The sequence below is a fragment of the Arachis ipaensis genome, chromosome B4, assembly GCF_059453495.1.
Source record: "Arachis ipaensis isolate K30076 ecotype BB chromosome B4, ASM5945349v1, whole genome shotgun sequence".
Taxonomy (NCBI): Eukaryota; Viridiplantae; Streptophyta; class Magnoliopsida; order Fabales; family Fabaceae; genus Arachis; species Arachis ipaensis.
The window spans coordinates 107418084-107430622 of record NC_142439.1 but is presented as its reverse complement, the minus strand read 5'-3'; the positions used below and the strand labels follow the sequence as shown (position 1 = coordinate 107430622).

The following is a 12539-nucleotide window of genomic DNA, read 5'->3' as shown; positions in this document are numbered from 1 at the left end:
AATGAGTTGGATTGGGCCCAAAATGAGCTACAAATCGCTGGCCATGATTTCACTTTAGTGAATCACGCTGATCCATCGGTGCGTACGCATACAGTGCACGTACGTATCTCTAAACTCGAAACAACTATGGAAATTTTTATATTATTTTGAAGCCCCGGATGTTGGCTTTCCAACGCAACTAGAACCGCCTCATTTGGACCTCTGTAGCTCAAGTTATGGTCGATTGAGTGCGAAGAAGTCAGGCTTGACAACTTTGCAGTTCCTTCATTTCTTCATGAGTTCTCCCACTTTTGTGCGAGTGAATAGATTCTATAAGATTTGCCATCTGTGCGTATGCACACCCCTGTGTGTACACACACATTTTTAAAATCTCCTGGGCGTGCGCACGCACACACCCCTGTGCTGCCGCACATGCCCTGTTTCTCAAATTTTACTTATTTTTCAACTATTCTACCTTTCCAACAAGGTTGTAAGCTTCCATAACACCATTTTAAGACTCTTGGGCTCAATTTTTTTATTTTGGAATATGGAAAAGGTCTTAGGAGGTTTAATTTGGGTTTTACTTTGAAAAGTTAGCAAACGGAGGTTTAGGTTTCTGGTGTAGTGAAGATGAGTTGGTTGAGAGAGAAGGAAGAGTGGTGAATATGGTAATTTCTGATAACGAAATTGAGAAACCTATGAAACTAAGGAATTCGGAATGGAACTTATGAGTTGATGATGGTTGTGATGAGTACGAGTGGAACTGTGTTTAGAGGAGTGGCCTCTAAGATTGAATATATGATTACGATTTGTATTGTTGTCCGACGTAGGGGCTGTGGCTGTCTCCCGCCTACGTTCGGATGTGAGAGTTGAAGTTGTGCTTCTCATTCCCTCATATTTCTTGCAACTAGAGGAAGGTGGTAGGGCAGGCTCCCTCGGAATATTTCCCTCTGAAAGGAGAAGGTGGTAGGACACTTATCCCTCGGAACTATTCCTCCTGAAAATGCGACTTCTCTCTTATTGCAACGTGGTTGGGCACTAACCCACGGAATCATGCGACAACCAGAGGAAGGTGGTAGGGTACGCTCCCTCAAAATATTTCCCTCTGAAAGGAGAAGGTGGTAGGGCACTCATCCCTCGGAATTTTCCTCCTTATGCGCAATAGAGAGACTAATATGGGAGTTGTCGACCAGATTTTCTGTCGGGTTTGGCGATAACCGACATGTGATATCACAGCCAATAGTGAAGACATTCATCATATGCATCTTCTATATGCTTGCTTGCTTTGTTTACTTGAGTTTGCCTAATTGTATAACATGCCTACTTGCTTCTTGAATTACTCGTATATATATGAATACTACCTGTGGTTTCCTTGTCTGCATTATCTATTTTTGTTTGGTGCTGAGGAGGTTAGGTAGGCGGTGGCGATGGGATCACACGGAGGTTAGGTTGGCGATGGCTGTGGGATATAGCGGTGTGATTAGTATTAGTTAGAATTCCCCCTAAGTTTAGATAACCCGGTCTATGGTTTAAGTTCCTGATTTATTTATGTTATTCTAAGCTTGAATATCCGTATGTGACGTGAAGTTCTAGGATTGCCTACGGCGTCCCGAAGCCTTACAACTTACATCTTTGGGCACTGTTACCATACTGAGAACCTCCGGTTCTCATTCCATACGTTGTTGTTATTTTTCAGATGCAGGTCGCAACCCACCACAGTGAGTTGCCTGGATGGTGACAGAAGCGGAGGATCCAGATACCTTTTGAGTCCCTTGATTTATTTTGCTATACATCTCTCACTTTTGTATTTTGTTTAGTCTAGAGGCATGTATTGAGAGAACACAATTTGTATAAGCTGTTTTTACTGTCTAGTTTCATGTATGGTTTGTTTATGGCTAGCCGGCTTAAACTCCGTGAGTCGTGGCTAGATCCTTATGATATTATACTATGATATTTTGAAATAAATTGTATCTATTTCTTGTGCTTTAAGTTATTTGCTCCGTTTATGCGTTTTGCACTTTTCATACCCTAACTTTGAGCTTTATTCCTTCATCGGGCTTCTAGATTATATTATTTTTTTCTATATAAATATGTATAAGCCTTAGAATTGTCGTAACCTTTGGTTAACCCTTGCTTTACGGCTAGAGGTAAGGCTTGGGTTAATTGGGGTGTTACACTACCAGACCATAAGCCTTTTTCATTGACTTGTCTGCCATCTCTAGTGAGATTCTTGTAGCTTGTACCTCAAAGATTCCCAGCCTCTCTATTACAGAGAGTGGCATGAGATTTATGCTTGACCTTAGGTCACACATAGCCTTCTCAAAGGTAATGGTGCCTATGGTGCGAGGAATCAGGAAGCATCCGGGATCTGGCTTCTTCTGAGGTAACTTCTGTTGAACTAAGGCATTGAGTTCCTTGGTTAGCACTAGAGGTTCTTCCTCCAATGTCTCTGTTCCAAATAACTTGGCATTCAGCTTCATCAGAAGTCTTAGGTACCGAGCAACTTGCCCCTCCCTAGTTTCCTCTTCCTCATCAGAGGAAGAGTGATCCTCATAATCCATGAACTGCAACAAGGCATTCAAGGGAACTTCTATAGTCTCCTCATGAGCCTTAGTTGCCTTCAGTTCTTCAATAGGGAAGTCTTTAGTGGGTGTTGAACACCCAGCTGCCCTATTACTGGTGTTCAACGCCAGTTGTTGTGCCTCTTCAGGCATTGAACGCCCAGTAAGGACCTCCTTACTGGCGTTCAACGCTAGTGATGGTGCTTCTATGGGCGTTGAACGCCCAGTAAGGACTTCCTTACTGGCGTTCAACGCTAGAGTATCCCCTTCAAATTCGGCCTCAGCTTTTATAGTGATGGCCTTGCACTCTTCTCTTGGGTTTACTTCAGTGTTACTTGGAAGAGTGTTAGGAGGGGTCTCAGGGATTCTCTTGCTCAGCTGACCAACTTATACCTCCAGATTTCTGATAGAGGACTTAGTTTCTGTTATGAAACTGTGAGTGGTCTTAGAGAGTTCAGAGACTATGGTTGCTAACTCAGAAAGACTCTGCTTAGAAGTCTCCATCTATTGCTGAGAAGATGGGAATGGTGGTCTGTTGTTGAACCTATTCTAGTTTCTTCCACCTTGATTATTGTTCAAGCCTTGCTGAGGCTTCTGTTGATCCTTCCATTAAAGCTTAGGATAATTTTCCCATGAGGAGTTGTAAGTGTTTTCATATGGTTCTCCCATGTAATTCACATCTTCCATCATGGGTTGATCTGGATCATAAGCATCTCCATCATAGGAGGTGTCTTGAGTGCTGCCAGCTGCAGCTTGCATTCCAGTCAAATGCTGAGATATTATGGCATTTAGAGTGTCAACCTCTAGGACTTCTTTCTTCTGAGCTACCTTAGAAGGATCTACAGCTATTCCTCCTTTACTCACCACGTGGCCTAAGAACTTTACTTTCTCCTTCCAAAACTCACACTTTGACAACTTAGCGTACAACTTCCGCTCCTTCAAGATTTGCAACACAATCCTCAAGTATTCCTCATGTTCTTTTGCTGTCTTAGAGTAAACCAAGATGTCATATATGAAAACTACCATGAATTTGTCCAAAAGGGATGAAAGACTCTATTCATGTAATCCATGAAAATAGCAGGTGCATTCGTTAACCCAAAAGACATTACCGCAAACTCGTAGTGTCCATAGCATGTTCTAAACACAGTCTTAAGAATATCATCCTCCTTCACCCTTATCTGATGGTAACCAAATCTCAAATCAATCTTGGAAAACACTCCAGCTCCTTGCAATTGATCCATCAAGTCATCTATTCTTGGCAGCGGGTACTTGTTCTTCACTGTTACTTTATTTAACTGTCGGTAATCCACACACAAACGCATTCCTCCATCTTTCTTTTTCACCAATAAAACTGGCGCTCCCCACGGTGATACACTCAGTCGAATGAACCTCTTGTTCAGAAGCTCTTCCAACTGAGTCTTTAACTCTGCTAGCTCTATCAGAGCCATTCTATATGGTGCAATCGATACTGGTCTGGCTCCCGGCACCAATTTGATTGCAAATTCGATTTCCCTTTGAGGTGGGAACTCAGGCATATCTTCCGGGAACACTTCTGAAAAATCTTTAACCACCGGTATCTGATCTAAGTTCTGGGCATCACCCAACGTATTAGCAGCCAACAGAATATAACCCTGACACTCCTTTCCACTACAATGCACCATTACAGAGTTCAGGTAATACCCCGTAGCAACCACTACTCTATTTTCTCCTTCCAGCATAAACCGAATTGTCCATTCAAAATAATCCAATAAAACCCGGTTCCTCGATAACCAATCAAACCCCAAAATCATTTCAAGCCCCACCATTGGTAAACAGATCAAATCATTCACAAACTCTCTACCCTCAAGCTTGAAACCTACTTGTCTACAACCTGACCTAGTCATAACTGTTTGATGCAGAGTATGTACATGCAGATGAAAAGGTAACTCTGACACTTCCAAGCCTAATTCCTCAACTTTAGCAAACGAAATAAATGAATGCGAAGCTCCAGTATCATATAATGAAACTAAGGATTTATCACCAATTAGACATATACCTCTCATCAATGGATCCACCTTAGAAGCATCCTTGGCATTCACAGTAAAGACCCGACCTTGATGCTGACTCTGGCCTGCATTCTGATTCCTCCCACGAGTACAATCCCTCGCAAAATGACCAGGAAAGCCACAGTTGACGCACCCACCTATACCAATCTTGCAAGAGTCATATGGATGAAAACGTCCACAACGATTACAAGCTAAATTCAGAGAACTCTTACTCTGATTTCCTCTCCCTTTGCCACGATGAATCTGGTCATATGTGTTCTTTCTGAAGCCTCCTTGACCTTGAGGCGCATATCCTCCTCTCTTGAAGATTTGTCCTCTCGGATGAAGGTACTTGCCACGCCCACGACTAGAGCTCCCTCCATGAGTGTCCTTAGATGCCGCCATGGTCTTGGCATACTCCTCCACTACTCTAGCCTTATTCACCAAGTCGGAGAAGACACGAATCTCCATAGGAGTCACAGCAGTCATAATGTTGTCCTTTAAACCCCTTTGGTACTTAATGCACCTCCAGCTCTTGAAAGTCTCCGGGTCACCCTGACACACCCGAGAAAACCTACAAAGCTCTTCAAACTTGTTGGTGTACTCAGCCACAGACTTGGAACCTTACTTTAGCTGCATTAGCTCCATCTCCTTCGCTTTCCTTGCAGACTCAGGGAAGTATTTCTTGTAGAAAGCCGTTTGGAATACCTCCCATGGAATGTCGGCGTTCTGAAGCTGTAGCAAACGACACTCAGCTTGCCACCAGGGCTGGGCCTCTTCCGCAAGCTGATAAGCGGCAAACACTACATATTGATTAAGAGGAACATGCTGTGCCTGTAAAGCACACTCCATAGCCTGGAACCAGTGGTCCGCTTCAACAGGATTTGTGAACCCTCGAAAAGTTGGCGGATGAACCTTCAGGAACGTTGCCAAGGTCATCGGAACTACTCCCGTGTTATTGCCATTTCTCTCAGCATTATCATTGGCATTTCCTTCTCCGTTCCCATTGCCATTCCCCGCCAGTTGGCCTAACCTCTGCACAGCTTGCAGAGTCGCAGTAACATTCACTTCCATGGTATTAGCGAGATTCGCCATTACCGCCATGAATTTGGCATGGTTATCAATTGGTTGCTCATTCCTACTCTCTCGTGTACGTGTTCGACCTCGCCCGCAAGTGGCCATGTAGGGTGATGAGCGGATAATTTAGACGCTTTTTGACATTGTTTTTAGTATGTTTTTAGTAGGATCTAGTTACTTTTAGGGATGTTTTTAATAGATTTTGTATTAAATTCACATTTCTGGACTTTACTATGAGTTTGTGTGTTTTTCTGTGATTTCAGGTATTTTCTGGCTGAAATTGAGGGACTTGAGCAGAAATCAGATTCAGAGGTTGAAAAAGGACTGCTGATGCTGTTGGATTCTGACCTCCCTGCACTCAAAGTGGATTTTCTGGAGCTACAGAACTCGAAATGGCGCGCTTCCAATTGCGTTGGAAAGTAGACATCCAGGGCTTTTCAGCAATATATAATAGTCCATACTTTGGTCAAGAATTGACGACGTAAACTGGCGTTCAACGCCAGCTTTCTACCCAAATCTGGCGTCCAGCGCCAGAAAAGGATCCAAAACCAGAGTTGAACGCCCAAACTGGCACAAAAACTGGCGTTCAACTCCACAAATGGCCTCTGCACGTGCAACACTTAAGCTCAGCTCAAACACACACCAAGTGGGCCCCAGAAGTGGATTTATACATCAAATACTTACTCATGTAAACCCTAGTAGCTAGTTTATTATAAATAGGACCTCTTACTATTGTATTTGACATCTTTGGACGTCTGGTTCTTAGATCAGAGGGGCTGGCCATCTCGGCCATGCCTGGACCTTCACTTATGTATTTTCATACGGTAGAGTTTCTACACTCCATAGATTAAGGTGTGGAGCTCTGCTGTTCCTCAAAGATTAATGCAAAGTACTACTGTTTTCTATTCAATTCTTCTTATTTCTCTTCTAAGATATCCATTCACACCCAAGAACGTGATGAAGGTGATGATTATGTGTGACGCTCATCATCCTTCTCCCTTATGAACGCGTGCCTGACAAACACTTCTGTTCTACATGAATTAAGCTAGAATGAGTATCTCTTAAATCTCCTAACCAGAATCTTCGTGGCGTAAGCTAGAATGATGGCGGCATTCAAGAGAATCCGGAAGGTCTAAACCTTGTCTGTGGTATTCTGAGTAGGATTCAATGACTGAATGACTGTGACGAGCTTCAAACTCGCGAGTGCTGGGCGTTAGTGACAGACGCAAAAGGAGGGTGAATCCTATTCCAGCATGATCGAGAACCGACAGATGAATAGCCGTGCCGTGACAGGGTGCGTGAGCATATGATTCACTGAGAGGAGGGGATGTAGCCACTGACAACGGTGATGCCCTTGCATACAGCCAGCCATGGAAAGGAGTAAGACTGATTGGATGAAGATAGCAGGAAAGCAGAGGTTCAGAGGAACGAAAAGCATCTCCATTCGCTTATCTGAAATCCCTGCCAATGAATCTACATAAGTATCTCTATCCCTTTTATTGTTTATTTTAATCTAATAAAGTATCATGTTTAAATCTGCCTGACTGAGATTTACAAGGTGACCATAGCTTGCTTCAAGCCAACAATCTCTGTGGGATCGACCCTTACTCACGTAAGGTTTATTACTTGGACGACCGAGTACACTTGCTGGTTAGTTGAACGGAGTTGTGTCCACACATAGTAAAGAGCCATAATAATGATTCCATACAATAACAAAGAGTACTACATTAATGTGATCACAATTTCGTCCACCATAGGGTTCCTGTCTACACCAAATAATCGATATCAAGGTGATCAGTCTCAATATCAAGAGCCTAGTGCTTCAATTATCCCAAACAGGCACTCACAAACAAGCATGCTATGCATATATCAAGTTGATAACCTAATAGCATCAAAGAAAAGACACACAGAGTATGCAATGAAGCAAAAACGGTCCATCTCTCAGGCTCACGAGGACGAACCGCTCTGATACCACTAAATGTAACACCCTAATTAGCCTAAGCCTTACCTCGCGTCGTAAAACAAAGGTTAATTAGAGGTTACGACAGTTCTAAGCTCTTACCTATAATATATAGAAGGAATATAATAATCTAGAAGCCCGATGAAAAATATAGCTCAAAAACAGGATTTCAAAAGCACAAACCGTACTATCTTAAGGCATAAGAAACAGAAGTGATATAAACAAGGTAATAGTATAATAATATTATATCATAAGAAACTAACCCCGACTCGCGGAGTTTAAGCCGGCTAGCCATATACAGACCATATAGAAACCTGACCATTTAACAACAGCTTATACAAGTTTTTCTCTCATAATACAAGCCTCTAGGCTAAACAAAATACAAAAGAGAGATGTATAAACAGATAACCAAAAAGACACCAAAATAATCCAGGATCCTCCGCTTCTGTCACCATCCAACGCAACTCACCGAGGTGGGTTGCGACCTGCATCTGAAAAACACAATGAAGATATGGTATGAGAACCGGAGGTTCTCAGTATGGTAACAGTTCCCAGTGATGTAGGATATAAGACCCCGGGATGCCAAAGGCAATCCTAAGCTCCATATCCATCACAAGATTCAAGCTTAAAGTATTCTAAAAACAAATAAGCATAATAATAACCTCATCATAAATAAACCGGGTGATCTATCTTAAGGGATTTCTATTCTAACCAAACACCGCTATCCCACAGCCTTCACCAACCTATCCTCCATGCAATCCCATCGCACCGCCTTCCGAACCTCCTCAATCCCAGTAGAAAGCACAATTTATAACAATGCAAGTAATTCACAAGTAGAAGCATACAAGGCAAGTAGATCAAGTAAGCAAATAGGCATGTTATTAAACTAGGTATACAAGTACAAGTCGGCAAAGCAAACAAACAGATAGAAAATGCATATGATGAATGCCTGCTCTACTGGCTATGATATCACATTGTCGGTTCAACTGCCAACCCAACACATCTCCATGGAGACGTCGCCCTTCGGATTTCTCATATGGTAACCCCGAGATATAGTGCCCGGATCACTGTCCATGTACCGGCGCCTGCACGCTCTATAGGTCCGAAGGGATGCGAGCGGGATACTCTTGCCACAGACCTCACATATCAACGCAAGCGAGACGAACCACCACCCTTATGCCGCCGTCGCTACCTCGATAGGCGGGATCCAACCGCCGTCCCTGCCGGGCGCATAGCGTCTTATTTTCTCAGTAAAAACAATATTTCAGTAGATTTAAGAAAACATTTTCCGTACACAGAGATCCATCGTCTCAATCTGAGTCCTCGACTCACCTCAGCCACTGTCCCTTTCATAACTCAGTTTCCAATGTCAAAAGTTCATCATTCCTTATCTTTTATATCACTTATCCTCCACCTAACGTCAAATCATTCTCAGCACGCCAGAAACCTAAGCCTCCATTTTCTAATTTATCATAAAATCGTGTTCTAGCAACCTTAAGTTACATCCCATGTTCTAATACTCAAAATTAAGCCCAAAACTCTTAAAATGGTGTTTTAGAAGCTTACAACCTTTTTGGGAAGGTAGAATAGTTGAAAAAAATAAGAAAATTTTAAGAAACAGGACGTGTGCGGCCACACAGGGGTGTGCGTGCGCACGCCCTGAAAGCTTTAAGATGTGTGCGTATGCACAAGTGACAAAATTTTCAGAATATGTTCACTCGCACAACCTGTGTCAGTGCCCCCAACAGACTGCCCTTCCCGACGTGTGCGTCCGCACAGGTTGAAGTTTTTCCTTGGATATTTGCGCGCACAAGCCGTGCTAGCACTGCGAACAGAACGCACTTCCCTACCTGTGCGTGCGTTCGCACATGTTGAAATATTTGCAGGGTGTGCGTCCCCACGAGTGTGTGCGCCCGCACATATCAGAAATCATGAAATTCTGCAACTTTGCAGAATTTCAAATTTTTAACACCAACTTTGAAGGATCATAACTTCCTCTATAAATTTCCAATTTTCACAAATTTTATATCAATTTAAAGAGTTTTCAAAGATCTTCAATTATAAATAAATTTCAATCAATTTCAAAAATCGAGGCAAAAGTTATGATCGTACAAAGTTCATCAAAAACCCAATTTTACCAAACTTCACAAATTCCACAATTTATTACCATACCCATACCAAATCACACTCAAACCATTCAAAACACCACTTTTCATCAAATTGTACTAGTTATACCATAATACACCAACCTTACAACATTCTTCTTCTCATTTCATTACTCCCAATTCCAACATCAACTATATAACACTTATGATCAAAATCACCATCAAACCCACCATTTCATAAATCACAACACTACAATTATCATAAGGAACCAACTTCCAATCTATACAATCATTCAACAACATCATATCATCAAAATTCATTCATAAATCAACCCAACATTCTTTAATTCATCAACATTTAACACACCAACCATCATTTTAGTTCAACCTATCTTATTGGTCACTAGCCTATGTGTCCATGAATATTATATACTACATAGAGGAAACCGAAACCATACCTTAGCCGATTCCCTTTATGCACCAAAACTTAAATTGATCACCAAATAGCTTTCAACCAAATTCCAAGCTTTCAAATCCACTCCAATAAGCACAAATAAGTTCCAAGAGCTCCCAAAGCCACAAAAATCAAACTATATACATATAAATCACCTCAAATCAACCTAGGGTTCCAATTACACATAAATTCACAAGGGTTTAGTGGCTCTTACCTCCTCCCACAGATTTACTAGCAAGAAGCCAAGGCTAAGCAAAGATCAGAGCAAACCTAAACACCAAGAATCACAAAAACTCATTTAATCAAAAACCCTATATACCCAAAATTTTGAGGAGAGAAACTGAGAGGGATTCGAGCTTTCCTTACCAGTTTCTTATATGGGTTTTGTAGAGCTCTTCACAAGGAACGTGTAGCCATAAACGGTGCGGTGATCAGAGCTCTCTAGCTCAAGATATGAGCTTTGGAAGAAGATGATGAATAGTAACCAAAAGGGTTTCTTCTTCCTCTCTTCAATTCAGCATGAGTGTGGGTGTGTTTAGTGTTGTGGCTGAGTTGGTTCATTTAATGAGCCTTTTACATGTTGGGCTTGGGCCCAACTTGGGCCTGCTCCAACCTGTTAGCATTTTTAACCCGTTTGGCCGAACTTCAGGCCAAACCTTTAAAATTAACGCCCGGTTTTTCATTTCTAACATTTTTCTAATGTTTTTGCTGTTTTTCACTTTTTCTCATGCGGTACCGGGTAGACTTGAACCGGTTCAACTGCTTGTTCGTGATTTTTTACGGTTTTTTGCAGAAGACACATTTTCTGACTCAGAAAAACCTACTGAGTCCAAAAATCACCTTTAAATCCTCAAATTCTCACTCTAACTTTTCAGAATCTAATTTTGGCAACTAGTCACTTAATTAACCGGTTGATTAGTTGCGGTTCTTACATTCTCCCCACCAAATAAGAAATTTTGCCCTCAAAATTTGAATTACCTGAGAAAAGCTCGGGATAATCCTTTCACATTTCAGACTCCAATTCCCAAGTGTGCTCTTCTACTCCTGCTCGCTCCCAAGCAACTTTAACCAATGGGACATCCTTTCGTCGCAGATTTTTCACACTAGTGTCATCGATCCTCACTGGTGTTACTTGGAAAGTCAAGTTCTCTTCCAACTCGACCGATTCAGGCTCCAACACATGAGCCGCATCCGACGTGTACTTACGGAGCTGTGACACATGGAATACATCATGCAAGTTAGACAGATGAGGTGGCAAAGCGACTTGATACGCCACTGGCTCGAATATCTTTAGAATCTCAAATGGTCCTATGTATCTTTGGTTCAACTTCTTGGTCTTGATTGCTCTTCCAACCCCAGTTGTCAGTGTAACCTTAAGGAATACATGTTCTCCTACTTCAAACTCTAACGGTTTCCTTCTCTGATCCGCATAACTCTTTTGTCGACTCTGAGCAGTCAAAAACCTTTCTCGTATTCTTTTAATCTTCTCAGTAGTCTCTGCTACCACATCTGGACCCAATACACTTGCTTTACCAGATTCATACCAACAAAGTGGAGACTGGCACTTCCGTCCATACAAGGCCTCATACGGAGCCTCCCAATGCTCGCATGAAAACTGTTGTTGTATGCAAACTCCACCAATGGCATGTAATGGTCTCAACTTCCAGGTTGATCCAAAACACACGCTCTTAGCATATCCTCCAACATCTTAATAGTCCTTTCCGACTGTCCATCGATTTGCGGATGATATGCGGTACTGAGACATAGCTTCGTACCGAAAGCCCTTTGGAAAGCTCCCCAAAACATTGAAGTGAATCGAGGATCACGGTCCGATACTATGCTCGACGGCACACCATGCAACCTTACTATCTTCTTGAAGTACAATCTTGCTAACTCTTCCATAGAACAGTTTACTCGAATAGGCAGAAAATGAGCGGATTTGGTTAAGCGATCCACGATCACCTAAATTGCATCAACTCCCGACCTAGTCCTCGGTAAACCGGTCACAAAATCCATAGCAATTCCTTACCACTTCCACTGAAGAATCTCAAGTGGTTGTAGCATTCCTGACGGTTTCTGGTGCTCTATCTTTACCTTCTAGCAAGTTAAACACTTGGATACTACTATTGCTACATCACCATTCATCCCAGGCCACCAGAACATCTTCTTCAAGTCATAATACATCTTCGTGCTTCCGGGATGAATAGAAAACCCACTGTTGTGAGCCTCCGACAACAAATCTCACCTCAAACTCCCAACATCCGGTATGCAAATTCTTCCCTTGTATCTCCATAACCCTTCATCATCCTTAGTGAATTCTTCGCGCCTCTTATCACCAACTGGTTAGAACAATTGTTGAAGCTTCTGTTCATCTTGCTG

At 42.2% G+C, this 12539-nt stretch overlaps 1 protein-coding gene across 1 annotated transcript; it reads right to left on the bottom strand.

The window, feature by feature from the left end:
• Positions 1 to 2404: 2404 nt before the first annotated feature.
• LOC148568695 (uncharacterized) lies at positions 2405 to 5053 on the bottom strand. The gene is made up of 4 exons (XM_088484749.1): positions 4010 to 5053; positions 3650 to 3718; positions 3369 to 3593; positions 2405 to 2428 (listed from the first exon to the last, which is right to left on the bottom strand). Exons 1-4 carry the CDS (start codon positions 5051 to 5053, stop codon positions 2405 to 2407), a joined length of 1362 nt encoding a protein of 453 aa, XP_088340875.1.
• Between the last annotated feature and the right edge of the window lie 7486 nt (positions 5054 to 12539).

What these genes read in the sequence shown, in the direction of transcription:
- LOC148568695 (XM_088484749.1), bottom strand. Translation starts at nt 5,053, where the DNA reads ATGACTGCTGTGACTCCTATGGAGATTCGTGTCTTCTCCGACTTGGTG. An exon ending in ATGGACACTACGAGTTTGCG is followed by an intron (nt 3,594 to 3,649) that starts GTAATGTCTTTT and finishes TTACATGAATAG; the next exon opens with AGTCTTTCATCCCTTTTGGA. An exon ending in TAGCTGTAGATCCTTCTAAG is followed by an intron (nt 2,429 to 3,368) that starts GTAGCTCAGAAG and finishes TATTTGGAACAG; the next exon opens with AGACATTGGAGGAAGAACCT.